Source organism: Aspergillus heteromorphus (genome assembly GCF_003184545.1).
Source record: "Aspergillus heteromorphus CBS 117.55 chromosome Unknown BO70scaffold_13, whole genome shotgun sequence".
NCBI lineage: Eukaryota > Fungi > Ascomycota > Eurotiomycetes > Eurotiales > Aspergillaceae > Aspergillus > Aspergillus heteromorphus.
In genome coordinates, this window is record NW_020290418.1 from 241,308 (window position 1) to 258,697 (window position 17,390).

The 17,390-nt window shown below is 53.7% G+C and overlaps 5 protein-coding genes across 5 annotated transcripts; 4 read left to right on the forward strand and 1 right to left on the reverse strand.

Moving 5' to 3' along the window:
- Positions 1 to 2,071: 2,071 nt before the first annotated feature.
- On the forward strand, positions 2,072 to 6,158 carry BO70DRAFT_352932 (formin-mediated actin nucleation enhancer; the record flags this gene model as incomplete). The annotated part of the gene is made up of 5 exons (XM_025541815.1): positions 2,072 to 2,176; positions 2,245 to 2,312; positions 2,486 to 2,648; positions 2,795 to 3,037; positions 3,159 to 6,158. 5 exons carry the CDS (start codon positions 2,072 to 2,074, stop codon positions 6,156 to 6,158), a joined length of 3,579 nt encoding a protein of 1,192 aa, XP_025399121.1.
- A 1,240-nt stretch (positions 6,159 to 7,398) lies between these two features.
- Positions 7,399 to 8,951, forward strand: BO70DRAFT_371284 (MFS transporter; the record flags this gene model as incomplete). Its single annotated transcript, XM_025544792.1, has 2 exons — positions 7,399 to 7,845; positions 7,902 to 8,951. The coding sequence occupies 2 exons, from the start codon at positions 7,399 to 7,401 to the stop codon at positions 8,949 to 8,951; spliced, it is 1,497 nt and encodes a 498-aa protein (XP_025399122.1).
- A 904-nt stretch (positions 8,952 to 9,855) lies between these two features.
- On the reverse strand, positions 9,856 to 12,004 carry BO70DRAFT_396641 (glutamate--cysteine ligase; the record flags this gene model as incomplete). The annotated part of the gene is made up of 7 exons (XM_025546635.1): positions 9,856 to 10,755; positions 10,809 to 11,373; positions 11,424 to 11,549; positions 11,596 to 11,708; positions 11,754 to 11,819; positions 11,868 to 11,940; positions 11,994 to 12,004. 7 exons carry the CDS (start codon positions 12,002 to 12,004, stop codon positions 9,856 to 9,858), a joined length of 1,854 nt encoding a protein of 617 aa, XP_025399123.1.
- Positions 12,005 to 14,217: 2,213 nt separating this feature from the next.
- Positions 14,218 to 15,522, forward strand: BO70DRAFT_406062 (uncharacterized protein; the record flags this gene model as incomplete). The annotated part of the gene is made up of 1 exon (XM_025547138.1): positions 14,218 to 15,522. One exon carries the CDS (start codon positions 14,218 to 14,220, stop codon positions 15,520 to 15,522), a length of 1,305 nt encoding a protein of 434 aa, XP_025399124.1.
- A 375-nt stretch (positions 15,523 to 15,897) lies between these two features.
- Positions 15,898 to 16,980, forward strand: BO70DRAFT_362295 (PAF acetylhydrolase family protein; the record flags this gene model as incomplete). The annotated part of the gene is made up of 1 exon (XM_025543259.1): positions 15,898 to 16,980. Exon 1 carries the CDS (start codon positions 15,951 to 15,953, stop codon positions 16,977 to 16,979), a length of 1,029 nt encoding a protein of 342 aa, XP_025399125.1. The 5' UTR covers positions 15,898 to 15,950.
- Between the last annotated feature and the right edge of the window lie 410 nt (positions 16,981 to 17,390).

Genomic DNA, 17,390 nt, shown 5'->3' on the forward strand with positions numbered 1-17,390 from the left:
TGAGGGAAGGAGGAGGAGCGGGGGTGGAAGGGGAAAAAGAGAAGCTGAGGAGAAGAGAGCAGCAGTGAGGAGTCACGGGACCTCCCCCAAACGAAATTCCACGGGAAGGGCGAAATGGGGAAAGGGGAGGAGGAGAGAGGGAGGAGAAACGGGAAGTGGAGAAGACGAGGAAAGCAAAGATCAAGAGGGGAAAAGGGAAAGAAAGAGAGAGACTACTACTGTCCGGATTTAGGGATAGGACAAATGATCCAGGCCAAACTTTGGGGTTTGGGGGGGGGGAGTGGAGGAGGGAGGGAGGGGAGGGGGAGAGGAGGAAGAGGAGGAGGAGGAGGGGTGTTGGTTGGAGGATGTTGTAGTAGTTACGGTGGTTGTTAAGAGGAAGGAGATATAGAAAGGTCCAAGGGATTGGATGGGTTGGATGGGGAGGAGCGAGAGTCTGGGAGTTCTGGGAGTCCAGCTGGGTAACAGCACCGTACAGCGTAACAGACAAGAGACAGACCGACGTAAGTACGGAACTCCGGAGGGCCAGAGGGCGTAGTTGTCTGTTGCTGGCTGGGTCTGGCCGGCTGGCGGGCGGGCGGGCTTGTCAGAGGCCCGTTTAGTTGCGCAAATCCCATGGTTGCAAAGCACTTGAATGTCTGCTTGTCGACCAAGTGGGGACAAAGGGAAATACAATCGCCATGAAATTTTTGTATCAGTCTCTTCTTTATTTCCTGTTCCAGTCTATGGCATGATCTCCCTCAAGAAGGGACATCCACAGGGTGACTTACTGTATGGAGTAGTTACCGAGTAACTACCTTATTAAGGCACTTTAGGTATGTAATGCATGGAAGTCCTCCGGGCGGTCTCTGGTAACGAGTAACTATAAATTACAATAATTGATCTGCCCATACACCTTCTCCTCCTGCTGCTCCTCCTCCTCCTGCTCCTGCTCCTGCTCCTGCTCCTGCTTCTGCTCCTGCTTCTGCTCTCACTCCCGGGAATCGGATTGCAGCTGCTGTGTGTGTTCCACCTCGCTAGTAGTTTACTAGTACTGAGACGCACCATGTCGCCTCACTCCACTTGCCTTTGCTTCCATCAGTCGGGTTGCCAATCTCAATGAACCTCGCCCTTGCGGCCTGTCAGAACCCACTCAGTCAGGCCCACCACTGCTGTATGGTGAATTATTCATGCTGGTTTAATCTGTATGACTTATCTAGGTTTGGAATGATCCCTTGCTGCATGGAAGCTCTCTTCCGCTGTGTGGTTTCTTTGCCGTCAATGCAACTGAAAGAAAGACCACACGGCATTCCTACCATCCGATGGCAATCGATCAATTAAAACGCGCAGCTCAGGTTCGCGCGAGCAAGGGCCGCTGTCTTGCCAACACATCCCATAACTCTCTCTCCAGGCGACCAGTGACTTCACTCCCCGCTTGGCTAGATATGGATGGCTTCATCAGGGCGGAGACGCCTCCCGAGAGCCAGTCCTGCATCCCAGTCAACCAGACAGGTTGCGTTCTTGTGCAGCTTCTAATGCGATCGGTGATGGAGTAGGGCTGCCGAGCTAAATGGTCGGTCGCTGCTGATAAGGTGCCTCGGCGATCAAACCGGTGCTGTCTGTTTCTGCATCAGTCTTCGGCCTTGTCTTACCCCTTCCCTTCCCTGCCGCTTGTTGGGCGATGAAATATCGGTAAAGCAGATCTGCTTGTGCTAAGATCCTGCCTCGAAACCATTCCAATGAAGATTCACGCTAATACGCCCACTGCCCAATTGCGATGCTATACATAGACATCCGATGACTACCTACTGGCCATGCTAAGCATCATGAGGCCGGCCCATTGTTCACTCAGCCGCTGCCACGGTTACGTAAGATGGGTGGCTCGAGGGAAGCCTTCCTGGGGATGCGAGTTGAGACAATCCGATCGAAGGAGACGGGGAGTACGGAGTAAGAGGTGGTCGGTAGACTGCAGAATCCTACAGTCACACAGGATAGGATTTGCGGAAAATTGATGGAAGTGACCATCCGCCATTGGAACCTTAAAGCCAGTGTTCTGCAGTCTGACATGGACGGCGGCTGAATCAGCGTCATCATGAGCGCGTGTGCCCTCGCATGCGAGGGTGTGACTGGTACTAGTCCAGGAGATTATGTCCGCCCGAGAAGAGAATCGAATCGGATGTGCAATGCGAGCATGATCGTAAGTCGCCTAGCCGAACGGAGTAGATACTCTGTAGATATGAAGTATCATTCTACTATATCTGTCAGGTGGAACCGCACAGCGAGAATCCGGGAGGCTGGCGGGGAACATGTGACCGCGTCTGCTGGAACTCTTTGTACGTGGCAGCCTCAGGGCTCAGGCACCGGCAGAGGCGCCAAACTAGGCCCAGCTAGGCCGGGACCGACTCTTGGGACGGCGCCCGGCTTGTGCCCAATTTAGCACTAACTAGCCAGGCTAACCAACCGTCTATCAGATACTCATTCACCACCTCACTACTCTTCTCACTAGTCCGTTCTACTGCCTCCTCCTCCTCTCCTCCTCCTCCCTCCCTCCCTCATCATCATCCACCACCACCACTACTATCTACCAGAAGGGGCTGGTCTCTTGGCTACCTTACCCTGCCCGCTCTATCACCCTTCTTCTCCGCCGCCATCTTTCGCTGTTTCCCTGCGTGTGCTTCCTTTTCTCGCTTCTTTGCTCAGCGCCACTTTGCATTTCCCTCGTTACCCTTTTTCGGCTTCCTCCTTACACATCCTCTGAAACAACCCCTGCGTCTCTTGTCGCTCCTAATAGCGCCCCCCCCCCCCCATTTTCTAGTTTAGTTTCCCTGGTTTCCTGTTCCCTCCCCCGTCATCCTCAGCCTCCTCTTTAAGGAAAATCCGTCCCCGTGCTCTGCCTCTCCCATCCATGCAGTCCTCCGGCCTTTCCCGTTCTTTGCGAAGTCCATCAGCCCAGCATTTCCCGTCCGGCTCGGGGAGCAGCGGTGATTCCTCCGCCATGGCTTCCGCACCACGCAGTTCATCCAGCTCCACGAGGTCGCAGTCCTCGAAAAGCACGGTGGTAAGTCCTCTTCTCTTGCATTACATATATTGGGATTGGGGTGCAGTCGTCGCCCAAATCTCCCACCCGCCCCCAACTCCACAAATATTCCGGCTGACCTTGTGATGCATCTGATCCACAGCCCGAGAGACAGATTAACCAGATCGAAAAGAGCGTCACCCATCTTTTGGTCGCCACGAAGCAACTACTCGAGACTCTCACGCAATGGTCTCGTCGACAAGCATCGGAGAATGAGGTGTCAGATGTCTACGTTCGGCTGGGGTATGAGTTCAACCTGGCCTGTCGCGCCTTCAATGCTATCGGAGTCGACACCTCAGATCTTGGCCCCGTACCGGATCTCCTCCGGACGATTCTCGAAGACACCCTCAGTCAAGATGCATCTCCACAGAGCCTCGATCGCTACCTTCCACGGATCCGGGACATCATCATCAATCTGCTTCATGGGCTAAAGAAGAAACAGGCTCGCTTGCGATCCCGACAACAGAAGGAGGAAAGCAGGCCATTGCCCGGTCGCCATACAAGTGCGAGCAGCGCAACCTCAGGACAGGCGGCGTTGAACCAGGCGTATGAGGAAACAGCTTCCACGGTATCATCGTCACCAAAGCGATCGACTCGTCGGTATGGCAGCAGTGGCTCCATGGAGGATCCGGGTGTGGCGCGAGCATCTTCGGTGCCATCGACTGATGCGCGGGGTTCGAGCTTCTCCGAACGAGAAGCGTCGAGGCGCGAGGCACAAAGTATTTTGTCCCAGACCCCTCAGCTAGACACGACCAAAGACACCGGGTCTTCGACCAACGCCGCGGCTTATCCCACACCGCCCCCTCCGCCTCCCCCGAAACAGGATGATGCTTTAGGTGCCTTGCAGAGGAGTGGAGAGCTGGAGCGCCGTGCGTCTCGAAGGTTTTCCGCGTATCAAATACAAAAGCACCTTGGTACTTCGACCAACGGCGTTCCAGTCCTCCCGACCCAGAATTCTCCGATACCTAATCGCGGCCGCGATGTCCGCGAATCATTGAATGCTGTGCGTTTGCGTGGATCCACCCATGGGCGGCAGCGGTCGACAAATCGATTGCAGGAAGTGAAGACCACCCAAGCACAGGCGCCTGTAAATGTCCCCAGTATTGAGGAGGAGCGTTCGAAGCCTCGCGTTGAGTCGCCGGCAGAGCTCCCTGCAGAAGATCCTACCGCAAACGAAGACAAGCCCACCGAGCGTCCTGAGGGCGACACGGCAGACAACTCGGTCATTGGACAACGTCCGGAGTTACCCCGTCCTTCTGAAGAGCCGTCGCTTGCGGAGGCATTTGAACCGACCAAGGATACCACAGCATCTGCAGCTATCCCTCCTGGAACCCCCAAGTCAGAGCGCCAACAGCCTACGGCCACCACTTCTACGCCCCCGCAGTCATCTCAGTATTCTCCTGAGCAGCAGTCCCCGGGCAAGGAGCTCACGTTGTTTTTACAGTACAGGAGCAAGATCAAGAAGTATGTCCTTCCAGAAGGATACGCTGGTCTCACTATCGGAAGACTTCAGCTCGCTTTTATCGAGAAGTTCGCCTGGAACACACACAACGACGGAGTCGACCTGCCCGAAATCTACGTGCAAGACCCAGTGTCAGGGGTGCGGCATGAGCTGGAAGACTTGAACGATGTTAAGGATCGGTCTGTCTTGGTTCTGAACGTCGACATACTCGATGAGGTCAAGAAGCATTTTGACGACGAATTCGGTGGAGTCCGCCGCCTGATCGAGGGAGTGAAGGGCGCCCTGGAGGGCCAGGAGAGTATGATGCAACGCGTGTCAGATCGTCAACTTGAGGCAGCGAAAGAAATGGCTCGTCTTGCTGCAGCGCCTCCTGCGCCCGCTACGGGGGCTTCAAAGACTGGCGAAAGCCGGAAGGATCCGATCAGGGGGAGCGACAGTCAGATTGCAGAGCTGCAGAGTTTACGACGCGATTTAGCTGTACTCCGACAGACATACTCCAATTTCTCGACTGACATTGCAGGCTCGATGAGCGCGATCCGCAATAAGGCAGGTACCCTCAAGTCTGCCGCAGCGGAGGTCTCTGTTCCATCTTTTGAAGGCGATGCAGGCCGCGCGCGCGTTAACTCCGGGAAGAAGGAGCTTGCGGAGGAGTCCGAGCGCCTTGTGGCGCGCGTTGATGATTTGCAGGATCTGGTCGAGGATCTCCGTAAGGACGTTGTCACCCGTGGTGTTCGACCCATCCCCAGGCAGCTGGAGTCCGTCAGCAAAGATATCAGTGCCGTTACCAAGGAGATCAAGAAGATGCAAGAGTTTCTCAAGCGGGAGAAGCCCGTGTGGACGAAGATCTGGGAGAAGGAGCTTCAACTGGTTTGCGAGGAGCGTGATCAGCTTACCATGCAAGAAGACCTCGCGGCCGATCTCCAGGATGATCTAGAGAAGGCAGCGCAAACATTCGCCCTTGTCGAGCAAGCCACGAAGCAGCAGACGATGCAGAACGGCACTGGAGGTCCCGTGTTACGTCACACGTCTCGGAACGTGGTGATTGACCCGGCAGTTGACCTTTCGAAAGCTAAAGACAGCGTCTTGGGCGAGGTGCGTGCTCTGCAGCCCAATCACGAGTCCCGCCTGGAAGCGATCGAGCGGGCGGAGAAGGCGCGTCAGAAGGAATTGGAGACTCGCCGGGTCGGACTCTTCCAGAAAGAGCTCGGGGCGTTCGTTGAGGAGGGCAAGTTGAAGAAGAGTGGCGGTGTGGAAGAGGCCGAAAGACTTCGTCGGACCAAGGATGACCGCATTCGCAGGGAAGTTTGGGAGAGGCAACAGGCTCGAGCGGCTGAGATGGAGAAGGCGGAAGCGGAGGCTGCAGCTGCAGCTGCGCAAGAAGCGCAGGCTGAACCCCCGACGGATGAAGAGCCCGACGATGCCGAGGCCAAGCCGGACGCCAACGAGGAGGTAGACGCCGAGAGCGGCGAGGAAGCCGCTAGGGAAGAGGAGGACACATCTAAAGGAAAGGCCCCGGCCTTGGAGGATGAGGAAGAAGAGGGAGAGGAAGAGACGAAAGAAACGTTTTTGGATGCCGAGGAGAACGAGGAGACTGACCGGGAGAGCACGGCGGACGAACATAACCCGAGGACGGAACAATAGGAATACGAACCTGTTGGCCCATTTGCGGCCAACATGATCCTTGTCGCGTTCATCCTCATCATGCTCTACATCTTCCCGGCGTCCTGACCTTCGGGTCACCTTCGGGTTGCTCTCTTTTTGATTTATCTCGTTTGTCACCACCATTGCCCCTGCCTTGACCCTCATTATAATTTCCTTGCATTTCTTTTTCCTGACTTTTGGGCTGCTCCACCCACGACGGCTGGCCCTGCCAGCCGGAGCTGCCGCTTTTGCCTGTTCGCATATCGACGATACCCTGCCAGCTTGTTTGTGGCTTGTTATGACCATTGATGATACACGGGAGGCTCAGGTCATCTTGGTCTCCTGTTTTCTTGTTTCATTGAAGTTGATTGATAGGCGTGTCAATACTCTTTCTTCGCATTACCACTGGAGCTTGTGATATAGGGAATAGCACTTTTTTTGTCATCTGTCATAATTCTCCCGTGCCGTCTGTCATTGTCATCCCCTGTTCATACAGATGATTTTCAAGACTCGTTATCATGCTGTGGATTAGAATAGAAACAGTTGAATGTCCAGCAAATTACGTAGTAGGCAGAGGACCCAACGGTGCCGACATAGTATATTTTATCTCCATGGTGTACTACTACTATACTGACCACGGGGGCTACGGCGTAGCGAGCCAGCAGAACACCCACCGCATTGAATGTTCCGGACAGGTGAGTTATCCCATTGAGACCACCACTCTTCCTTCCTTCTTTCCTTCCTTCCTCCACCACTCTTCTTACTTTATTGCTCTCTGCTCCATTCCCCCAGTTCGCTGTCGCTGCTTCTATCAACACATCTCATTATCTTATTACTAACAACATCACAGATTTGCAAATACATTGTCATCTGTACTTGGTGGGTTCACATCATGGCCACCAAGGAATGCTAGATTAACCATGCACCCAAAGTATCATCATTCAAGGAGATAATCTCCCCGCTCGTCAAACTCAACCTGTTTCAAGGATGAAATGACACCACATGTGGTGAAGCAGGGGATGCGCGGGTCTCACTTCGAATCGGGTTCATCATTGCACCGTATCCTCCATGTCGATCATGCAAGGGCCACGACGACCCTCGGGGTGTCCACGCCAGAGATTCCCTGGAATGTGCCTGCATTGATTCCGGTTTAATCTTCCTCGATCGCATAAGAAGGCCTGTTCAAATGCGGGCGTATGCTCGACCAGACCTACCTCGATTTCGCTCCCTAACCATCAACATGGACGACAAAATCGACCCGGTCATTCACGAGGAGAAAGGCGACCTCCCCAGCCAGGTCCTGATCATCGACTTCGACCCTCACGAGCATCCACACAGCTGGCCCAACTATCGAAAATGGACAATCCTGCTCACCGTCACCCTCCCCATCTTTCTCATGCCCTTGTCATCCACCATCCTGGCCCCCGCTGTGGACGCCATCTCCGCCGAATTCCACGTCATCTCGACAGTTGAAGGCCCTCTGACGGTCTCCCTGTTTCTGCTCACCTACTGCCTGGGACCGCTGCTGCTAGGCCCCCTCAGCGAGCTGGTAGGCCGCGTACCCGTCCTACAAGTGGGCAATGTTGTCTTCCTGGCCTTCAACCTAGCGGGAGGCTTTTCCAGAAGCATGACCCAGCTACTGGTATTCCGGCTACTCAGTGGTCTAGGCGCCAGTGCCTCATTAGCCGTACGTCCCATCCTCCATCCACATACCTACCTAGATCACCCGCTAACCCAACCCAGACGGGCGCCAGCACCATCGGCGACGTCTTCCCCAAGGAGGAACGCGGCCTAGGCCTCGCACTACTCAACATGGGCCCCGTTCTGGGCTCCTGCCTCGGCCCCATAGCAGGCGGGTTCATCACGGACTATTCAACCTGGCGGTGGGCCTTCCACGCGACCTCCATCTTCGGCGGCGTCACCATCCTCACAGGTCTCTGTCTCTCGCGCGAGACCTACCCACCAGTCCTCCTGCGCCGCAAGAAGCACACGCTCCAATCGACCCCAGCATACAAGAGCCTCACCCTCCTCACCCGCTTCGAGAAAGACGCCCCCACATCCACTCCGGACCCGCAATCCCAAACGACCACCAAAGCCCTCACAGCCCTCTACAGCCGGACGCTCCTCCGCTCCCTCCACCTGCTCCTCACCCAGCCCATCGTCCAAGCCCTCTCCCTCTACTACGGCTACCTCTACGGCCTCGTCTACCTGGTGCTATCCACCTTCCCCACCCTCTGGGAAACCCAATACCACCTCTCCACCAGCCGGGGCTCCCTGCACTACATAGCCCCCTGCATCGGCTACCTCCTAGGGGCACAATTCTGCGCCCTCCTCTCCGACAAGATCTACACGCATCTCAAATCCAGCAACAACGGCACCGGCAAGCCAGAATTCCGGCTCCCACTGATGATCCCCGCCAGCTTTCTCGTCCCCGCCGGCCTCTTCATCTACGGCTGGTCCGCGCAGTACAAAACCCACTGGATCGTGCCGGACATCGGCATCGCGCTGCCGCTGATGGGCGCAACGGTGATCTTCCAGTGCACGAACGCCTACCTGCTCGAGGCGTACAGTGTCTTCGGCGCGAGTGCCAACGGCGGCGTGTATATCCTGCGCGGGTTGACCGGGTTCGGCTTCCCGATGTTTAGTCCCGTCATGTATAAGGCGTTGGGCTACGGGTGGGGGAATAGTATCCTGGGTTTTGTGGCGCTTGTGGTCGGCTGTCCCATTCCCTGGGTGTTGTGGTGGTTTGGCGAGAGGTTGAGGGCTAGGAGTAGTTTTGCTGATAGGGATTGATTTTGATTTTGATTTTGATTTTGATTTCCCTTGTGCTTCCCCTATTTTCTTTTTTCTTTTTTTTTTTCTTTTCTTTTTTTTTTTTTTTTTTGTTGTGAAACAGATATAATGGATGTTTGTTATATTCATTCCATTTCAGTACCGTACCATATTTGGTAATAAACATCTCTTTCGTGCCTCGTGACTCTTATATTTATTTGATATGGTGGGTAGGTAGGTGGTTGGATGTATTTAATTGTATTGGATGGATGAATGCTCCGGAGCGTTTTACGATTAGAGTTAGGGCTACTACTTACATACTATACTCCGTACAGAGCCGTCGGTATAACTAGTACATGCGAACACTGAACCCGAGGAGACAGGCCAGGCAGTGAAAGAAATTGACCCCGAGGTAGATTTTTAATTCGAGTACTCCGTCCGTAGTTACAGTACAGAATAAACACACCATGAACTAACCAGCCAACCAGCCAACCAGCCAACCAACTAACTAACTAACCAACTAACTAACTAATTAACTAATTAACCAACCAACTAATTAACTAATTAAATAACTAATTAACTAAATAATTAACTAATTAACTAACTAACTAACTAGGAGTTCACGACGGATTTACCCACTTACACTGCATCAAGGAGGGAGTAATACAGATACAACGTCCCTTGCTTGCAGCTAGACGAGCATTGATGCTAGGGCATGGAGGAAAGGATGTATGATGACGTTGTAAATTGAACAAGTTAGATAAATACTACGTACGGTGGTTAGGTATTCTAGGTACATTGATTGCCAAGAAGAAGAAAAAAAAAGAGAAAAAAAAAAGACAAAAACTGTAAACCCTGTGCATAAGAAGTGAAACAAAAGACTACTAAGTAGGTAGGTAGGTAGGTAGGTAGGTAAGTATCGCATTTATTCACCCATCCCCACTATCTCCTGCATCAGATCATAGCGGATCTTCTCCCCTACGTAACTATCCCTCCTGTAATCGTCATGCGCCGACACGAACGACCGCATCCACTGCGCTGGGGTGGGAAGCTCCCCGTTGGCGCGCTTGCTAATCACGTCCAGGTAGGGTTTGATCTTGGACTGTTCCTGCAGGGAGGTGTTTTTGTACTGCAGGTACGCCCACACGATGTTGACCAGGCCGGGGAAGCGGCAGGGGGTCTTGGGGTCTTCGCCGTTGATGATCTCGTCCATGGTGAGGAGGGCGTACGGGGAGGTGGAGGCGGAGGATTTGACGCAGCAGGGCTTCCGTTGGCGGGGTGCTCGGTCGTGTTGTTGTTGCTCGGTGGTTGTCGAGGACCAGCCGCTGCGACGGAACCAGACGCGCTCCTCGAGGGCGGCGTTGCGGCGTTGCGCGCGCTCCATGGACTCGGTGAGTTTGTCGATGGGGACGTAGAAGTTTAGGTGGAAGGTCGTGATGGCGCGAGAAAGAAGGTACATGAAGATGGAGAACGCGGCGTTGTCGAAATCCGTTAGTTGGACTTCCATGGGTCGGAACTCTACACGCCAGCCGGGCCCGTCGTCGCTCAGTGGCATCTTGAGGCGCACGTATTGCCATACGCTGCTGTAGAGGACGTCGAAGAGACCGGTGCCGTTGGGGTCGAAGTTCTCGAGATCGACTCGGTTTAGCATGACCGGGTCGCGGGAGAGGATGGTCGCGAAGTGCATCGCGAGAGGCTCGTCCATGCCTCCGTCGAGTAGACGCTGCTTGACGGCTTGGTCCATGGGGTTTAAGGGGCTCTTGCTGTTTGCGTCTGCTGGCTTTTCCTGGGATATGTAGGTGCGGTTCCAGGAGTAACGCGGTGGCTGTATTATGTTTAGTGATCTGGGAGGATCATTGGGTGGGTGGGTTGGCCTACTGTGGTGGCTAGCTCTTCTGGTGTGCGGTCATCGAAACAGTCGGAGATCCGGCTCCAGCGCACATCTGTGTCTACCAGGTACCCCTTATAGATCGGCGTTGCAGCAGTCAGTGCCAACATGATCGGACCCATGGCGATTAGCTGGTCATGCAGCCACCGGACCTCGGACTCGTTGGGCGCTTGGAAGGTGACCTGGATGCTGCAGCTCCCCAGCCCCAAGCCGATTCCATCTAGATGCACGTGGCCCTCTTTTGCATCAGCTGGTGGCTGGTGCTCGGCTGGGTATTCGTACGACCCGGTCTTGTCATGGAACGGGGATTCCGTCTTGTCATCTCGATAGACCGGGATATAGGTTTCCACACGCCTTTGTCGCCGAGCAGCTAGGTTTTTGGTCACCATGATGTAACGCGAAACAGGGCAGTAGATTTCGGAATGTGGTGTTTGTGTCGGGCTTTCCTGGGATCTTTCTGGTATCATGAACTGTTCTCTCATTCCTAGACCTGGGAAGACACAGATCGAGGCTGGATGTTGATCGGGCGACAAGCACTCCCGGATCAATTTTCGCCTAAGGTTATTATTAGCATCAGGAAAGGTGGTGGCTGCAAAGCGGCATACCGTCGCTTCATGTTGCCCTCCACTCTGAGCAGATCCATAATCTCCCCGCCGTACGGCTCTCCGGGAGTCGCCTCAATCATATATCGACCCCATTCCGGTTGTATCATGACTTCGTTCCAGGGTTCACTGCCATGTGTCAGATCACATCCCTAAATTCTAACAATATGCTCACATTTCCCCTGTATTTGCGCATTGCTTCTGGCATTTCTGGAGAACCTCTTCTTGGTTTAAGAGTAGCGTTGCTCGTGATTTGCGTGCGTCGAGGTTGATTAGGGTATATTCAATCTGAACGGTCAGGTGCCATCGCTATGTATTTAGAGTGGATCATACCTCATCGCCCCATAGTGGTTCGGTATCTGTTCGTTCCCTCTGCCTCTTCCAAAGAGAAATCAATTGCTGGTTCGGTTAGCGCGCATCCAATGCAACAGACATCAGGATACTAACCTCCACAGCTCCCTTTCGAGCGATAGGAGCAACTCTTTGAAGCTCATGCCAAGGAATTGGCTCTCCTGTTACTCTGTTGCATCGTCAGCAAGCCCGATTCCTGCTTAAAACACAGACGTAGCATACGGTGGTCCCATTGTGGCTGAAAGTAGTGATGCGATTCGGGCTCAAGTTTCCGGACCAGATACCTGGTGAATATGTCACAGCACCTGGGTATAAATACAACTGCCATAGAAGCGAGAACGGTGTGGATCGTCCTGAAAACATGATCGCTGGACCCATTGTCGATCACAGTGCTCGATACAAATCACCGCTTGGCTGGTGATAAGATACTGCCCCATACGTAATCCTCGGGGCAGGAAAACGCCTATAGAATATCACAGCCGTGCATTCTTAGATTCTATGCTTTTCGACCCCACGAATGGCGTAATGTCTGTCAGGCTGCAGGTTGCTCGCCGCTGCCCCTTGCATGGGCGGTCGTCAGCCACGAAAACAATCTACCCGGGGCGGTGACCGCCACGTAATTCCAAGAAGACAAATCCTCCGACTCCAGGAATAATAAGATCGGTCACTGGAGCAATAAGATTGTGGAGCGTGATGTTTCTCAGCTTTGTCGCCGTCGGGGTGAGTAATCCGTCAGGCGCGCCAGGGGATGGACGGATGTGAATTAAGAATCAAATCCCCTGCATCGGTGAAAGCGGACTGTTTCACATATTTCTAGTCTTGGCGGGATCACCGCAGCCTCAAGGCAGCGACGTTCTTGAAGGACTCGGGGGGGTTGGAGAAGCAATTTCGAGCGATGTCCCCAATTGAAACAGGGTCTTGGGGACAAGATTTTCAGGACGAGTACGCGGATGGATTATCGCCAAGGCCTACATAATGCAGATCATTAGCCTCTCGGAGAGTGGACTTGGGGGAGAGTGTTGTAAGGGGGAAGAAGAAAGCTGGGAGTTGTACTCCGTACATGATGTCTATTGGCACCGGTGCTTGTCGTGATTTCGCGTCCCGGGGGTAATTCTCTTGGCCAAGGCTTGATGCCTTTCGTCATTGCTGGTCTTGTGATTTGAGTTCACTCCTGGCTTGGGGACAGGCCCGTCCGGTAGGCGTACGTGGGCACCTGCATCTCACGAGGAGGTTCCTTTCCTGACTGGATGACAATCCCTTCGGTATGTGAGCTTCAAACTCTCGACCACGAGTTGAGCCGCACGGTGTTTGATATAGACTCGGGAGATCTCATGGAGTCGTCAGCGCGTAGATCTGCTGCTGCCACGGACGTCATTGTATATTCCAGAAAGGTTAAACGGTCGGGAGAGCAAGTTTGGACTTAATTTAGCATATGAGAATGAAATATACTGCCGGGACTGGTTGCGCGTGGCTGTTTGTTAGACAGGTGCAATAGATAGGTAGTAGAACAGTAAGTAGGAAAGAGTCGAGTGTCCTCGATGTGCCACGTGCAGTCACGGGGTCGTCAAACAACACTTTCCTCTGGCATCATGGCCAATCTTGATGTTGTATTTTATTCAACCATCTAGAGCTGGAGGGACCCCAGAGTCACCGTCTGCAGCTCCCTGCAACCGCAGGAAATAGCCAGCCTGCATCCTGCCATAGATACCATTCATTGTCTGAAGGATATCACTGCAGAAAAAGGGGATCTTCCCAGCCAGGTCTCGCAGAAAGCCCTGACATTATTTGATGTGTTTTCCTCTAGCCGGCTAGAAAGTCTGCAAGATCAATACATACAAGCTTAGGAGGTGTAATTACACAGGACATTTTCAGCGTGGGATATCCTTTGTTCTGGAAGAAGCTCCTGGCCTGATCTGACTTCAACTAGCAGGCTTGATAGAGCTACTATATCTCATTCAGATTGTATTCAACTTTATACCTGCACATATGCTTGAAAGCATAGCACTGGTAGTGATATTAGTTTCTGACTGCTCAAAACTCTGGTCCTAGGCTTGAGTCTTATAGCCAAAGAAACACATTACATAGAGCATGTATGCTAAGGGTCTACATATCGAATCCATACTCCTGTTCATCATAGCTTTACTCAGGCCTCTACAGTAATTTTGTGCCATTGCTATATGAAAGCGCTTGGGTTTGCAAGCAAACGAGTGAATTTGTTTGACCTCCCACATAGCTGGCAGTATACTATCCGGTCTTCACCACATCTCATATTCACTGGTTATAAACTCTGCAGCCAGTGGTGAATACTGGCAACTGACCTGCATCGACCAAACACAAGGCTTTACCTTCCTTGCGAACCGCCTCAGTTGTCACTCATCCACCTCCCAACCACCTTCTCCTCTGCTCCTAAGACCATACGGTTCATCCCCCGCAAAAGCTTAGCATCATGGATGAGCACAGCGAGTCATCCGATGCTGAGGACCTGAACACGGCCTCTCCAGAGGGTCGTTTCGGTGAGCTCCTCGACATTCCCAGTGACTCCATTGTCATTGTGGCCATCAACACCCGTCGAGAGTTTACCACCAACACCTTCACCTCCGCCGCCCTCGTCAAGCGAATCGAAGGCGCCCGCAGCCTGATTCATATCGTCGAATTCGATGACAAGCTCCGCTACGTCGTTCGCCTGCCCTTCAGCGGTGGCCATGATCGTTATACCGATATCGCCAAGGGTGCCTTCGTCGCCAAAGTCAAAATGATGCAGGTCATCAAGAAGCGTACCCACTTCCCCATGCCCGAGATCTACGACTTTGACGCTTCGTTTGAAAATGAAATCGAGGCGCCGTACGTCGTTGAGAGCTTCATTCCCGGCAACCCCATATCCGACGTCTGGTTCGAGGAGTCCGGCCTGATGCCCTTGGAAGAAAAGCGGCTGCGCATCCTGGACAGCGTTGCGGACACTATGGCGCAGCTACGTGGGCACCAGTTCGACTTGATCGGCGCAATAGAAGCGAACAATCGCGGCCATCAAATGACGAACCCCTGTCACTCGTTCAAGATCTCCGACAGTGATATGTGGTATGAGGAGTCTGGTCCGTACAGCGCGACTGTCACGTACATGCTCTCTCGCATGCTGGATCCCCCGAGTAAGACCCCCAGAAAGAAAGAGGCGCCCCCCGAAGCCGGCTGTCGCATGTTCCTGGAGATGATGGTCCTGTGCCTCCCGCTGTCGACGGACTGGGAATCCGATGACCGCGAGAGCTTTGTCCTGTCAGTGCCTCACTTCGATGCGAGCAACATTCTCATCGACGACCAGCTCCATGTGACTGGGTTCATCGACTGGGATGAGGTGAAGACCATGCCTCGATTCCTGGGCTTCGCGAGCTTTCCTAACTGGATCACCCGGGATTTGGACCCTGTGGTCTACAACTACCCCGAGGATGAGCACGAGGACTCCCCCGAGCTGCTCACGCGCTACCGTCTTCTTTACAACCGCAAAATGAAAAGTCTGCTGCATGGCGAGCCGGAGGTGAGATTCATGAACAAGAGCCATATCTTCGGGGCCATCTACAATGCGATCATGAACCCCACCGCGCGCATGGAGATTGTACGCACCTTGGTTGCCAAAGCCTTTCCGACCAGCTTGGATGGAGCGACTCGCTTGATTATCAAGGCGGGAGATGGCACGCTGCTGCGACAGGATAAAGAGCGACTGAATGGTGGATTCGAGGCTCTTCTTTCCGTCCAGTACTGAGCTGTGTCTCATCAAGCAACTGCTTTGCAACTTTCGCTTTCGAGCTTTTCGCATGATATCGATGTTGATCTGGTGGGGTGATGGAAACGGACCTGGAATATGTACTATACATGCAACATCGATCGTTAGTTAGCCTAGGAATAAAAGGGTTTACCTCCAAAAGCCTAACTCCGCCCGAGTCCTGCTTATCTCCACAGGGAGCCGAGGATCGAATTGGCCTGTAGACCTTCAATCCTGACCCAATCGTAAGTCTGGCTCGGACTTCTGATTTACCGGTTTTTGGAATTGCGATAAGTCCGTTTTGGTCGGCATATGGCAGCTGACGTCTATAAAAACACCCAATCTCTCCTACATCCATATATCCAACAAACCACACTCTCACTCTCACTCTCACTCTCACTCTCACATTTCCAAAACCTTCTCGCACCATGACCACCACCACTCCCACCGAACCACCCACCCGCATCCCCAACCTGCAAGACCACGCCCTGATCGGCTCCGCCGCAAACATCCCCATCAACGCGGCGGTCCCCACTCTCACCATCAACCCGATCATCCTCTCGGCCCCCAACCGCATCACCGACCTACACCTCAAGCTCACCCTCCCCGCAACCGGCCCCAACCTGCCCATAATCCTCCTCTCGCACGGGCACGGCGCATCCAACAACCTCTCCTCGCTGAACGGCTACGGCCCGCTGGGGAACTTCTGGGCCGCGCACGGCTTCGCCGTCATCCAGCCCACGCACCTGTCCTCCAAAACCCTCAACCTGGGCAGCGAAAAGAACACCTCCGAGCCACTCTTCTGGCGCTCTCGCATCGAAGACATGAAAACGATCCTGGACCGGCTCGACGAGATCGAATCCTCGTTCCCCGCCCTCCTCCAGGGCCGGCTGGACCACACCCGCATCGCGGTAGCGGGTCATTCCCTCGGCGGACACACGGCGGGCATGCTCCTCGGCGGGAAACTGCTCGATCCCATCGACAAATCCCCCGTCGAGATGTCCGATTCCCGCATCAAAGCCGGCATCTTGCTCGCCGCGCCAGGGAACGGAGACGGGGGCGAAAGCGTCACGCCGATGGTGAACGAACGGTTCGGGTTCTTCACCGACTACAGTCTACGGGATATGGCCACGCCCACGCTGGTGGTCGTCGGGGATAATGACGCGTCGGGACATCTGACGACTCGTGGGGCAGCGTGGCATATGGATGGGTATTATACTAGTCAGGGGCCCAAGGCGCTGCTTACTCTGGTCGGGGGCAAGCATGGGCTCGGTGGGGTTTCCGGGTATGATACCGCGGAGGCGGCGGACGATGAGAGTCCGGAGCGGTTGGCCGTCGTGCAGCGGTTGAGTTGGGCGTATTTGCGCACTGTGTTTGATATTCAGGATGAGGCGTGGAACGAGGCTTGTCGGGCGCTTGAGGGGCTCCCTGCTCTTGGGAAAGTGGAGGTGAAGTGAGTGTTGGTTGGTTGGTGGTGGTGGTGGTGGTGGTGGTGGTGGTGGTGGTGGTGTAGGGTTATCATTTGTAATTAAGATGGAGATCTGGGGTTTCCAGATCGGGAGCCTAGACAGACTCAATCACATTGTCGTTTATCTCTGCAAACAACTAAGATAGATCGATGCTAACTACTATATCTACTGCTCATGTCCAATGACGTCATACCGATCTTAGAGCGAACGCCACAGCGCCGATCAGAGATTCTACTAGATAAAGTACGGAATTATTCTCCGACTGCCATTGCTCTTTATCAGCTGGAAATGTATATGTTGAGATGTCCAGAAAATACACCAATCACTATCCTCAGCCTGTAGTAATAAGAGTAACTTAGCTGTGTGAGTAGATGCATACTCCTTTAGTATGCTATGCTA